Source organism: Lagenorhynchus albirostris, chromosome 3 (assembly GCF_949774975.1).
Source record: "Lagenorhynchus albirostris chromosome 3, mLagAlb1.1, whole genome shotgun sequence".
Classification (NCBI taxonomy): domain Eukaryota; kingdom Metazoa; phylum Chordata; class Mammalia; order Artiodactyla; family Delphinidae; genus Lagenorhynchus; species Lagenorhynchus albirostris.
Genome location: NC_083097.1, coordinates 66,725,632 through 66,740,643, shown reverse-complemented (window position 1 = coordinate 66,740,643; position 15,012 = coordinate 66,725,632). Strand labels below are relative to the sequence as shown.

At 35.3% G+C, this 15,012-nt stretch overlaps 1 protein-coding gene across 2 annotated transcripts in view; it reads left to right on the top strand.

Annotated features, from left to right (window-relative positions):
- Positions 1-15,012, top strand: part of EDIL3 (EGF like repeats and discoidin domains 3) — a 431,555-nt gene that overhangs the window by 268,457 nt on the left and 148,086 nt on the right. For both annotated transcript variants that reach the window (XR_009539865.1, XM_060146146.1), the window contains exon 5: positions 8,072-8,253. Coding sequence is in view for 1 of the 2 variants with exons in the window: in XM_060146146.1 (XP_060002129.1) it covers positions 8,072-8,253 (182 nt within the window). In the remaining variant the exon portion in view is untranslated. The remainder of the gene's footprint in view (positions 1-8,071; positions 8,254-15,012) is intronic.

Sequence of the window (15,012 nt, the reverse complement as noted above, 5' to 3'; positions counted from 1 at the left end):
TTCCTATTCAAATTTAGCTTATTCATGAGTTTAATTTTTTCTGGAATTTAAAACAATTAATTTAAACTGATAGTACATCATAATTGACTTGAGATAATACAGTGTGAAGAAAAGCATAACCACATTTTACAGGAAAATAGCTAGATGGCTGAGAATTGAATTTGTAACTTTAGAAAGGCTGGTTTTCATTCCAGATGCTTCCCCTACCTCCAAGCACTACTTCTTATGTATTTCAAGTGTTCCAGCATACCAAGAAAGAATTTCTGATTTTAACACCCACCCAGTATATAGAATCCTTAGAGTGATAATATCTACATTCAGAAGATTAATTCAGTTTCAAGAAAGGAAGAGAGGTAATTCCAAAACAACAATGATTTGTTTTAATTTATGTTAACCCACAATATTGAGAACTGCCAATTGTAAGTCACTGTGCTAAGTGCTTTGGAAACATAAATAATGCAAAAGGCATGGTTTCTACCTTTAAGAAGTTTATTATCTGAGAGAAAAAATATGCACAAATAGTTGTTCCTCATCATTTATCTCGGGCACCTCTGAGCTTCTCGATATTGAAAATAATACAGTTCTTAATAGAATGGGGAAAATTCTTTAGTGGCCACGTATCACAGAATCAATCTTCAAGACTGTGAAGAAAATTAGCATTTATCAAGTGTAAGCAGCCCATCTGATGCAAAGAAATAGAGTTTTCTCCAAGTTACACCTTCATTTTATGTAAATTCCAAATACGCTTAACTAAGTTTTGGAAATCATTTTGATGATTTTTCAGCTACTGGTTTCCCTAAGCAACGTTACTGTGGCCATATGTGAAAACTATGTCTTGACACAAAGCAGCATTCTCTAAGTGTGGAGAGAAACAAACATCACCAAATGGGATTTTCACTCTCAGTCCTTTTAAGGTGATCACTTCCAGTGCAATGGGGAGCAGCTGGCTGACCCCCAGGGTGCTCTTCAGGGATTTGTGAGTGAAGGGAAGGCTGTGCTGTGCATGTCCACTTTCACATTCTCACACCATGTGCGGGGAGCTCCTTCCCACCTCCCTGGTCTCTTACCACCAAACCAGTGCATCCAAACCCTATTCCTGAGATCAGCCTTTCTTATACTTCCTATCGTCGTTCTATCCCTTGTCCTCTTTCCTCTGACACCAGTCCGCAACACCAGCAAAGTGATAGCCTGAGAGAAATCAGCAAGTGTGTGTGTGTGTGTGTGTGTGTGTGTGTGTGTGGTGGGGCAGTGGGGGAGCTTAAGTGACAAGACTCACAAGCAAAAAATCTTCAGGGCTCCTGTTAACCTCTGAGGCGCAGTGTGAGGAATAGTGACCTTGATCTCTCCCTCACCAATTTAGAACCTAGTATCAAGACAACTCTAAAGTAGAGCAAACACTAGGAGTAAAAGAAAGGCCATGGTCCAAGTGGCACAGAGGGAAGTTTCTGCTTGAATCAGCATTCGCTTCTGCAGTATTGGAGGTCATCAGTAATTCTTTCGCCAGCGCTCGTGTTCAGCACAATTATCGTGCTATGCTAAGCACAGCAGAGGTCTCACTCCTGTAAGATGAGATGCCCAGAGAAAGAGAAGACTGAAGATGTTTAAAGATTTGTTTCTTACATGGCTTTAATTTGAAATCCTTTCATTCTGAAGATGTCTGGATACTGAGATAGAGCAAATGAAAGCAGTACATTCCTGTTACAGATTCAGCCGAGCATCTCCCTTATTTGAAAGGCTTAATCAGCACACTCAGGAACAAGATGTGAGACATCTTGAGGCACTGCTTCCTTGTCAGCTGAAAGATCAATAAAGTGCAGACTCCATTCTTTGCCACGCTCCAGAAAATGAATTTGCAGAGTGAGAAGGACTTCACTTTGAAGCTATTTTATTTGCGCGTGAACTTGGCAAAGGCAGAGAAGCCGCTCTGGGGAGAGCATGTGAGGCTTGGCCCCAGCTGGCCCAGTTGCTCTTACTCAGCCTTCCAGGTGACATCACTCACTTGCTCAGTTCATCTGAACAGCAGGGCCTCCGGTCAAAGGCATTTCCAGGCCACTCAGACAATTCAGGCAAAGCAGTTATTTAACTGATTATGTAAATGACACCTAAAAGCCTTTGGTAATCGTTGTTGATTGGACTCATTAATTTAGGATTATTGTTGACTCTGACAAAAGCAAGCACAATACCAGAGATACATAAACACAGCTCTTATGGTCAGGAAATGTAGACCACCATGTCCTACTGCCATATTTGACAGTGATCAAATTGCCGCTGGTCCCACTCTAGGGGTAATGGTGGACAATTTCAGAAATACCTGGTTACTTTGTGGCAACTAGTTGAAAGAGAAGTAACCCATTTGACTGCCAGTCTGTGTTTGTTTTTTTTTTTCCTTATGGAAGAAATGCGTTCCCTCTTTACTCAGCATGTAAACAACTTCTAAAGGCTTCAGTATCTGTGTACTCTTGAGAGACTAAGTGAAATAATTTTTTAATTTAAAAAGAAATTACACAAATAAAATGTTACAATGTTAGCTGTAATTTTTACTGTTTCTTTACCTTTTATATTTATTTTAAGATTAATTTTCTGCTAAGAATGAGGCTTGCTGCTGGATACTATGTGGGATATAATCCCTGTCTACAAAGGGGCTCCCCATTTTGTGGGACAGCAGATGTACACACATGGATAAGCCATGGGGCAAGGAAGTCCTGGGTGTGGCCTCAGCTTGGAGGCAGGTTTTCAATTTTCAATCCTGTCCCTGCAGCCTGCTTGATGTGAATGTAGCCCATAGGGTTCTGCATGGTAATAGCAGGTGGGACTAAAACAGGTCCCCTCAAATGCAATCCACCAGGAAGAATAATTTTTGATAAAATTTTAAGGAAGGAATTAGATTCAAAGGTGTTATTTGTGAGACATGGCCAATCCCTTAACTGGGAGCTGCTATCTGCTATTTACTATCTGTCACCCTCGAAGATACTCCATTTCTCTCTTCCATTCTACATCTAATTAACACTAGCTCTGCTCAATTTTAACTTCTAAGTATGCTTTGAACTCTTCTTTCCATTTCCCTTTCAGACCTGCATCATTTTTCACCTGGACCATGGTAGTAGCTTGCTATTTGGCCATAGTTTTGTCCCCTCTTCAGTCATTTATATTAAATGACAATATCACCATAGTTAGAATCCTTCAAAAGCTCCCCATCACTAATAGAATCAATTTTTCTCAGCAAAATAATCTAGGCTATCTCTGCTTCTTCATCCCATCATTGACTATCCTCTGACCAGCCCGTCTTGGTCTAGTAATACTGATCTGCCTCTACTTCCCTAATCATACCAGGCTGTTTCCTATCTCTCTGTCTGCCCTTCCTTTCTTCCTCACTATGTTAATGCCTACTCTATTCCAGGAAGTCTTTCCCTGAAGCCCAAGCTGGCTTATAATTCCCTCTCCCATTCTCCCAGGGAATCCTGTGCATCCAACCTCACAGCCTCTGCTCTATTATATTAAAATGTTTCCTTCAGAAAACCAGTACAGTAAATCTAGTGCAGTAGCTGACTTCTGCTTCTCACTCAGAGATCAGATTTATCTCATCTCTCAGAAAGGCCATCTCTGATCATCTCATACTCCCACCTGGTTCACCCTTTTTTTTCTTTCACTTATCACTTCATGGTATTTCCTTGTTTATTTAAGTGTTTGTGTATAGTTTGTCTCTCCACTAGAATATGAACTCTGAGAGCTGAGACTTTTTCTGCCTTGTTCATCCCTGTATCTCCACTGCCTGGAAAAGTGCTTGGTATATAGTAGGCCTTTAATGAATATGCATTTTTCAAAACTGAATTTAATGAATGGAGAGTGGATGGATGGATGGATATATTGATGAATAGATGGGCATGTAGTAAGAGGTCAATAAATTAGTCAAGACTGAATAAACCTATCCATATTAGATAAGCAGTATATAGGCCAATAATGGTAGTAGGTCAATTTTTTAACACCTGTAAAGGGACACAGACCACCATAACACCTCAATATTTACTTCTGTGACTCACTGCCACAGACTGTTGTCTACTATTTTAAGGTATCCCAATTTGTGAAAGCTCTGTCATATCCTGAGTACCACTAGTAATATTCTACACATTTCCTTCATGTTAATTTTCCTATCTTCTATCCTAGTATGTTTATGCACACATCCCCATATAAAAACGCAGAAGAAAAAGAAATTCAGAATCAACTTTTAAAGAATTACTGAACTCTTCACTCTATCAGTTGACATTATTTTCTTTTTGTGCACAGAGCATTTGCCTTAAATTCTAGACTCATCTTTTATGAGTTTAACTTCCCTCCTCAAAGATTTCCTCATTTATGAAATAGGTGTGATAATCATTTTTCCTTGAAATATTATTTTGATTATGTAAGGAAACATATATGGATGTATTTTTCAAACTTCAGAATGCTTGTCTAATATTGTTTTTCACGTATTATTTCATATCCTTCCCTCACTTATGGATAGTGATAGCAGTGTGTATCTCCATATTATCTTTCTTTTAAGCATCTTATTGTTTGCTGCTTAAGGTCACTTAATCTTAGGTGTATAATCATTTGCATTCTGAATTGCAACTCCTTCATTAGTTTTTATAATTGTTGCATTTAATAGGACATTGGGGAAGTGGATGGCACAGGCAAAAGGAAATTGGATTTTGAACCCTTTATTATGATGACATCCATTTGGTTGTGGTCCAAATGATGAGTGAAGGAAAGCTAGTGTGTGACAACTTTCCAGTGTGAAATAAAGTGTAAGAGTTGGATTTGCTTATTAGTTTGCTGTTTAGGGGGGAAAAAAAGCCACCAATATTCAGCACATATTTATTGAGCTCTTCTTGTGTACAAGCCAAGCCACTGTGAGCATCTAAGGATGCAACAGTGTAAGATCTGGTGCCTGCTCCACAGGAGCTAAAAGGCCAGGATCACCTCATCTCTAAAGAGAGAAATGCAAGTGGCCTTGTAGAACCAAGCTCATTATTCACAATTTATAGTCACATAAAGGCAAAGTACTGTTTACCTTTCCTTACCTCACAGCTGGTGAATTAGGGGTCACCATAACCACAATTTTTGAAATGAGAAAAATTGAGGACCACTCAATTTTTAAGGAATTAAACTGATACCTCACAGACTCATGCTTTGGTCAAGAACCCCCCAGAGTCATGTTCCCTCTGCTGGGCTTTAGTGATCAGCAACATAAAGTATAGTATGTAAGTGAGTGTTACAAAACTTTATTTAAAAAAAAAAAAAATTGTGGAATTGAGGACTGAGAAAAGAAGTATTCATCAGTTTGACATCATAACAATGAGATAGCTCATGTGAAAATATTTTGTAAGCTGTGAAGCCCTATATTAGTATAACATGTCAATATATTTTTTTAAATTATATTTTATCTGAATGAATGACTGTTGAGGGCATGACAAAGATTGGGAGCCTTATGGCTGAGTAAAAAATTGCAAATATATTTTTTAAATTGCTCATTGGTGTTTGGCCTATATGATAATGCAACAGTTCACAGCCACTGTGTTTGTTGATATAGTAGCTAATAAGGGGAGGTTGGTAGGTTAAGAGTGCTGACAAAGTAGACATACTGAATAGTGTAGTTTGAGGTCTAATTTTTTTTAAAATGGTTAAAAATTCAGTGAATATATCCAATTCAGCATAAGGTCTTTAGAAGTAAACAACTAAATGGTACACAGTTCTTTCTAAGGCTAAGCAGTTTAATTAATCAAAGCTGGCTCTCTAACTCTGCCATGCCACTGACGGGCCTACAATAAATGGCCTCCCTGCCTGCTGCATTTTTCCATCCAAACATTGTACAAATCAAGGACAAGCATCCTTGAGACTCTTTTTAATGGCAGTTTTCTTAAAAAGCCAGGCTCCTGCAGTTGCTTAAAATCAAAGAGCATCATGAAAGTTTCTTAGTGATTTTATGAAATCTGTAAAGACCTTGAAGTTTGAAATGCAAAGCAAAGCAAGAGGCCAAAAACTCAACATTTGAGTTTTCAACGTTAATTTTTTAGGAATGTGGAAATCAGATTATTATCGTTGGCTTCTAATACTGCTACTCTAAAAACGAATGGCTTCTTAATTTAATGACTTCAAAATGATATAGCGCACCTTTATAAAGTGCTAAAGAGTTCTAAATACAATTCTTTAGAAAAGATCTTACTACTTAAATTTAACTTATCAAGTGAATGATTTATCAGCTGTCAATCACAGAGATGCGATTTTTGCTGTATTAATGTCATCTTTACTAATAACAACTGATTAAGATGATTACTTATCCACACATTTTTGTTTTTATAAAAAATGTTTAAAGGTTTTAAATTCATTGGGGAAATGTTAGTAAGTAATGTGCTTAGAACTGCTTATTATCTGAGCTTGGAATAGAAAAAAGAAACATGTTTACACTTAGTGAAAAAATGGTTACCAGTGAGAAACATCTTTGTAACTTTTTAAAATATTATACTCCAGTGGCAAAGTTCTTCCTTTTATATTTTCAATCTCAATCTGAGTATAAACATTTAATTACTGACAATCATTAGACTTCAATAGTAATTAAAATCTAAAATATGCTTGGTAGCAATCACTGATCAAGTTGACTTATATACACTAACACTTAATAACAGCAGTATGCTCCTTTCATATTTTCAGGAATTCTAGTATGTTATAGTGTATTTTATAATAGAATTATCATATGTATTTTACAAATCTAATTTTGCAATAAGTTGAATGTAGTATATGAAATGTTAATGAAATTAAGAAAACTAGGTATTACTTTTTATTATATCATATTACTTGTTCTGAATTTTCAAAACTGAATTCACAATAAATGTACTTTCTGGTGAAATTTTAGGAGATAATTAAGAAATTCAAATGCATATGATATATAGTACATATATAATTTTTAGATTGATTTACCTTCATTTCTAATCTTAAAATCTAAACACTTTTGGTATCTGAGAACATATTATTTGAGTATATTATGCTTTAATCTTAGTATTTAAAATTTTTATTAGGAAATTTACCTTGAATTTCCAAGTTGCATATTTAAAGAACAATAAAAGAAAAAAGCTAAAATGTCTGTGTAAAATCCCAATTGGTAGAGTTGTGGATTTTGAAATGTAAATATTTTAATATCTTGATTTACTGAGTGGTGTTTTTACTGCTCTATATAATGTCTGAGTGCTTACTTGCTTACTCTATAAAAATAATTTGTCTACATATTTCTTGTTACTTATAACATATCACAAGTTATTATTATAATAATTTTAAATGTTGACAGATTTACACATTGCCCTTTTTGTGGAAGCATAACTGACAGTGGTTATAAAAATTTAACTTAAAAAATTTATAGAAGTGGGAAATGCTAAGTCAGTATGAAAATGATTTTGATACAAACCTCAGATGTAGGCTAGTCAAGAAATAATGGATCAACAGATATTTATTGAGGAATTATGATTTGTGGGTCATGCTAATGGGAATATAAAATATGAGAGAGACCTTTTAAGGACATTACACTTTTGTTAACATGATCAGCAAAGGATAACAGTACATAACGCAGAATCACAGTGCAGAAAGGACATGTCTGTTCAGGTGCCACATTCAAAGCAAAGGAAGAAGAGAGTGGCATGAGAGCAAGAATTATTTCCTGGGCTTCCCTGGTGGCGCAGTGGTTGAGAGTCCGCCTGCCGATGCAGGGGACACGGGTTCGTGCCCCGGTCCGGGAAGATCCCACATGCCGCGGAGCGGCTAGGCCCGTGAGCCACGGCCGCTGAGCCTGCACGTCCTGGAGCCTGTGCTCCGCAACGGGAGAGGCCACAACAGTGAGAGGCCCGCGTACCGCAAAAAGAAAAAAAAAAAAAAGAATTATTTCCTTCATGTAGTGATCAGTAACAAATCTGTAAATTCCGAGTGGCTTGAATGGCATGATGGTCCACGTTGAAATCACTTTAAAAATATCTCCCATCAAATCTAACAGCCATATTTTGATATGGATTATTTCTAATACATTCAAACTTTTTTCCTCATTTGTTCCCAGAATGCTCGGGCCCATTGGGAATTGAAGGTGGAATCATTTCAAATCAGCAAATCACAGCTTCATCTACCCACCGAGCTCTTTTTGGACTCCAGAAATGGTATCCCTACTATGCACGTCTTAATAAGAAGGGGCTTATAAATGCCTGGACAGCTGCAGAAAATGACAGATGGCCATGGATTCAGGTAACAGATGGGATGGAACAAGGTTACTGGCAAGGAATGACCAGACTCATTTCACAAAGAAGATAGTGAGGGTCCAAAGTGTGACTTTTCTTCATGGTCACAGAGGAAAGGATGATTTAGCTAGAGTCCAAATGGACTATAAACTCTGAAACTGTGGGAAACATGCACATTCCATTGGAAAGTGTGTTAAGAGGGTTAAAAATGTTAAAATTCTTGGGTTATAAATATCACAATCTTAAGGTACATATCAAAGAGGGAGGTTTTTACATATGCCATGTGTTCCTTAGTACTGTGTTAACATTTAGTAGCAACTTTGGATACTTCAAGAGTATAAAAATTGTGTCTTTTCCTTCTCTGTCTTAGTAGTTCCATATGTGCAAGTATAGAATATGCAATGGATTATGATAATACCTCAAATGTCTTTAGAACCCTCTTTCAATAGCTGAGTGTGTTTCAATTCATACTCTATTATTTATTAGCATCAGTCAGCTATTTTTTTTTAAACATGAGAAAACAATGCCATACCAAGAGACTAAGTGATTTCCCAAAGATGTGATGGAGGGTAGTAATGCCTGCATCTTATATTTTATCTACTTAAATACTTTTCGAGCCCTTAGCTGAAGTGAGACAGGAAACTACCTATTTGGAGACAGAAAAGGTAATCAAACTATGATTTCTGTGAAAGATTATACCTCTGTTGGTGGGGAGCATGTTAACAACATCTAACAAGTCATTGATGTGTGCTGAAGAGAGGGAAAATCCAGTATACACTGGGGTCGGAGGAGGAAGTAATTAATTATCATGAGAAAGCCTCACTGGAAGATAGCTTTTAAGATAGGCCTTGGAAGATGGCTTTCAGTAGAGACCAGATATCAAGGGAACAGCATGATCCAAGATGCTAGGTGAGAACCTGGGCAACGCCATGTAGAAAATCATGACCTGTGTTTAGGTTGCTAGAGGAATGCATTCAAATTTAGTTTGCGAGTTCAGCACGCTGTAGGATTTATGAATACCAAAAGGTTTTGGCTTTATTCATTGGAATAGGGAGTTATTAGAGAATTTTGATTTGTTTAGGTAGCTGATCTGTTTTATCTGTTGACTACATAGTTTGAGTCCGAGGTAATTTTTAAGATAGGAATCCATGATGTGATGTTATAGCAGAAGATAGAGACTGCTTTATAGGCAGTTAATAGAAAGGGAAATTGATTTACGGCCAAGTAGTATGATTTCTGTAGTACTTTCAAAACAGGGCCAAAACCTCCTTCAGATATATCTTTGCTCAGATTTCTTATGAAGTTTTACATATCCTATATACATTTCTTTTATCTATATGGCTCCATGTGGTTGCCTGATATTCTTGTTTTGTTTTATGAATTTAATTTGCATGCATTTGCAGAAATTCCTTCTTAAGTTGCACGTGATTTTTCTAATCTACAGCCACATGCACAAAGAAAATTCCAGAGAGTGGAAATGGCACCTTTTTACAGTTTTGATCACAGACTAATGAAGTTCCAGTTAAGTTTTAAATAAACACAAAACAACAAAAAATGCTTGTGTTCTATTTGCTAAAAATCATTCCAGAGACCATTCTTTAAGTTGACCTTATGAAATGTATTTATAGGATTGAAGTCATGATAAAACTTTAGAAATTATGATTCATAGCAGAAATTGTAGAGCAATTGAGAGATGATGTCACAAGTTTGCATCAGGATTTCTATTTGACAAATTGTTTGTGAGCGTCAGTGATTTCCTATTTCAATAAACCATAAATAACACACTTTGGCAGTTTTTTTCTCTGAGAAACACCTTATGATTGTTTTATATCCTGATTTTTTATTTATTTTGTCACGGTTTATTGCCTACTTAACACTATGCAGAAGTCTTTCAGAGTGTGAATGAATTTTAAGTTTTCTTTATCCCAGTGATTATAGGTAGAAATAACCTCAGTGAAACAGGACAGTGGTAGACTCTTAGAGGAACTTAGATTAAATATAACTTTATCAATCTAAGTAGAATAATTAAATACTTCTTTTAAGGGCAGTCTTTTACTATTATTGCTATGGTTATTATTATTTTTCTTTTGGTGTAAAGATGATAATGAACTCTTAGAGAAAAACAAGTAAAAGTAAAATAAAAGGGTTTATATTAGATGAGGAAATCTTGCATATGATGGGAGGAAAACTAAAAACTCACCATTGTTATTCAATACGTACTTCATGATTGTGTTCAGAGTATTATGTTATTATATTCTCTAATAACATCTTATTTTCTAAGTTATTTTTCTAAAAAGAAAACGTGTATCCCTTTCTTAAAGGAAAACCGTATCTAGGAGGCTCTGGGAAATCTAAATATGTACCAAATATTCTTTGTTTGAGCATTAGTAATTTCCCTTGTCATTTAATTCTTTTATTTATATTCAGTCCTTCAAATGAAACATTTGAGTACTTTACTTAAACTCACTTATAATGAGCACAGTATTCCTCTAATCTTTCAGGTGTATGAGACACATGCCCTAATTAGTGTTCAATTTCATTTTCTTCCTTGTCTTGATGAAATGAAAATTGAAATGGCCATTTTTAAATTTACACACTCAGCATGCAATTATGGATAGTACCACAATATTCTTAATTAGTTCTGAATTTAAGGGGTTAGTACAGTAAATTCAGTTAAACAAAAAGTTTTTTTTTCTTATTTTTTTTTCAAGTTTTTCTGACCTTTATTTCCTCACCCAGATTTTTTTCCAAGTAATAAATAACCACCACCTTCAACACTAACTGGGTCATTAGCACCCTGGAATATCAATTTCCTTTTTGACTGATATGTCAGAAATAACAGCTTTGCAGAATTATGGAAATATGCCTTGTAATATATAAAAATTAAAAGCTTATCTAAACCTTCTGGGAACTTTGCTCACTGAATCAGATCAGCCGGGATGATTATTTATTATTTATTTTAAAAGATAAATATTTTCTATTCCTGTTATTTTTCTCTTCTTTTTTTATAGCTACATGTAGTTTTCATTTATTGTTGTTGTATTTTTTTTTTTTTTAATTTCCAAGGTGGTTTTGTTTGTATATGTTCTTTCTGGGATGCATATACATTGGATTTCCAGGCATTTATTTATTCATCCGTTCAACAAACATTTACTAAATGAGTGTCTACCCTGTGATCTGTTCTCTACTGGGCACTAGAAAAAAGATAGTATTTGCCTTCACAATGCTTTCAATCTAGAATATAGAAAAGTAAGCAAACATAATAGTATAACATGTGTAGCCTGGTCTTACATCATCTGCTAACCATTCTATTTGAACCATAATATTTTATTATATCCAAACAGTCAATTTTTAATAGAGCTCTTGTTAAACTAAAAACTAGTTTGGCATATTTATAGAATATGAAAGGAGAGAAATTCCCATTACACTATATATTACATAGATATATTATTATATGCTGATCTATTTGATGGGTATATTAAGGCAAAGCCATAATCTTCCTTTGAAAATTAATTTACCAGTAGTTGTTTCAGTGCTAGTATTTTATCACAGAAAAATAGATCTTGATCTTTCTATTTTAAATAATTCATTACCCTTTTAGAAAATGTTAATATGAACTTAATATGTTCCTTTTCTATATCCCACAGAGTTTAGTGGGCGGTGGGGGGGGTAGTTATTTCTCAAACTTTAATGTGCCTAGGAATCACATAGGTCACTGGATAAAAATAAAAACTTCTGGATTGTCCCACAGACCTATTTATTGCAGGTCATCCTCAGACTGTACTGTAAAAACAGGGTTCATCAGCTCATAAAGCCTGGTTTTGTACTGCCTGAGATACATTAAAAATAAATAAATAAAATGCAAAAAACACTTTTGCTTGATGATCTGATCACTCTGTTGTTGGAACTGCAAGTAGTGATAACTGCATGGGTGGAAGGAGAGGAAACGACAGTGAAGAAAAATGAGGAAGAATAGTAGGAATTATGTGACCCGCAAAAAGTCTCTAAACTAGAGGGAGGCAGAACCATGTTGTATATCCTAGTCAGAAGTGCGTCCTCCCTTTAGCAGCAATTCCTAAGTAGTCATTATTCATTAGTCATAATAAACTCTTTAAGTATTTTCAACAGTTAGTGTTCTTAAATGGCTATTAGATTCTTCTTTGTTAGAAAAGTTTAAATACCCAAAAGGAAGACCATCTGACTTTCACATTTTAAACAAAATAATAGTTCGTGTGGAATACATGGACCCAAAAGAGACTTATGTGAGCACAAGTTATGTTACAAGTTCACATTTCTGGAATATAAATTTCATATGTGGTGGGGGTTTTTAAACTTTGTGAACAAGGTATTTAAAATGCTGCAAAAAATAGAGTAATCATATATTTCATTTCAAAAGCCTATATATAATATGTTTGAAGACTTTTTTGGTACTTATAGGCACCTGAAGCTCCTTGAAACACAAAAACCGTTTTTAAAATCATAAAATTAAAAAGTTGATTTTTTTTCCAGGTTGTTTTCTAGTTACAGAACCTGAATTGCACAGAATCGAATCTGTCTTTACTACTTCTTCATTCAAGTAGAATATGTTTTAGCCTGTTTTTTCCTGAAAAAAGCTACATTCTCAGATACACTCCCATTCATACTAAACATCTCTCTAAGGTTAATTACATCTAGACATTAATATATTGCTTCTAATCATCTTTGTTTCAAATAGTAATCTTGTATGGAAAATTACTATTTTCCTTTAAGTTGTTTATTAGAAGTGAGCTTCTACACATAGCTGTGTATGCTTTTAAAAAATGTTACTTTTTAATGTTTAAAAACAAAAAGGCACTTAGCATTAAGTAAAAATGGCATGATCCATCTTTACTGAAATATAGTGATATATTTATGAATATATTTATTGATAAATATATTGATAATAAATATATTATCAATATATAATATTGACAATAAATATAGTTAGTCTCTAATTATTTGGTCATTTACCACATTTATACTAATACTAGTGCATATTGCTTGCTTATTTGCTTTAATGGATGTGTTTTGGATCTTAACTCCAGATTCTCTGAGCTATGGAATAGATGACTAACCAGATAGCAATTGTTCTCTAATATAAAAGAAGCTGCATTGGGAATCTCTTTTTCCTCTAAGCTGCTTCCTCTCTTTCAGCACCCAAGACCTCATTGACCTGGATTTCTTGCTGTTGCTCAATTTCACCTGGCTGTTTGCTGCTGTTGTGGTTAGGCACATACACTTCATGGTTTTTCTATTGACCATCTACCAACCTTTAGATTCAGCTTCTTTGTTGCCTTTTCAATAAAGTGATTCCTGAAATTCCAGCTTTTTATCTCCAAAGCCATAAGTGACTACTACACTGTCCTTTTTTCCCACTCTGCCAACTATGTATTTCAATCATAGCAGCTAATATACTTAACATAAAAGGGTCTTTGTTTACCTTTCTCCTATATCACTTGAGAGTCAGTATTACACCTGATTTAAGTCTATTTCCATAGCACCTTGAATTAAAAAAAAAAACAACTGTGTTGGATAGATGCAGATAATTGATAGAAGAAAAGAGACTGCTGAACAAAATAGATCGGAGAGAGAGATTGGTTGTTTTCACATGGTAATCATACTGCACTGAGTGGTACTGAGAATGTCCAAACAGCTTAGCTCATCTCTGTGTTCAGCTGTTATATACTTACATGTGAATTGTGCCCTCTAAGCATGATCCCATTGGTGCCATATGTGCTACATCTCTCCACAATATAAGGAATTCCTCACGCATCTGGGCAGCAGAGGAATGAAGCTTTCTGTAATTCCAGTGGCCCATACTTTCCTCCGTAACCACTGCAAACCACTTTTATATGCAACGTTAGATGAGCGTGGGTAATATTTGTAAGGTTTTTGCCAGGAAGTCTGCTAATTAAACCCGGAGTGCCAAACACCAAAATTTTCATCTTCTCCTATCCTGGTTATGTTCTGTTCCAGAAATGTTAAAGAAAAAACGTCTATTTTAACTTCTTGCAAAATTTTTATAAGTTTGTTATTATAATCATACCACCAGAGTTTGAAACTTTAGACATTACCGTTGTTAAAATAATCATATTATTTTAATGTCTCTCTTAGTCTCTCTCTAAGATTAATTTACCATAGAGAAACATTTAAAGTACTAGTATTTCCCAAGCTTATGCTATGTCATTTTTGCCCTTACAGAAATGTCAAAAAAAACCCAACAAAATGTATTAGTATTATTCATAAAATATAGAATATGAAGAGTTACAGGGAGTTGTTTTAACACAATTTTTAGCATCTATTAAACTGTTAGTAGATAATTCAGTAAAACACTCATATATAAAAGACTTTTTCATTATACGTACTTGCTATACATTTTGGCCATGAGGAAAACATTTCCAACTTATCTTCTGTATTTACAAAGGTTGAGATTTTTTTTTTTTTGCGGTACGCGGGCCTCTCACTGTTGTGGCCTCTCCCGTTGCGGAGCACAGGCTCCGGACACGCAGGCTCAGTGGCCACGGCTCATGGGCCCAGCCGCTCCGCGGCATGTGGGATCTTCCCAGACCGGGGCACGAACCCGTGTCCCCTGCATCGGCAGGCAGACCCTCAACCACTGCGCTACCAGGGAAGCCCAAAGGTTGAGATTTTAAATGTCTTGTTCGTTTAGTTCCCAATGTCTCATGAATATTACCAGAGTGATTTTTTTTTTTTTTTTTAGTTTATGATACTGGTAGATTGAAATGGA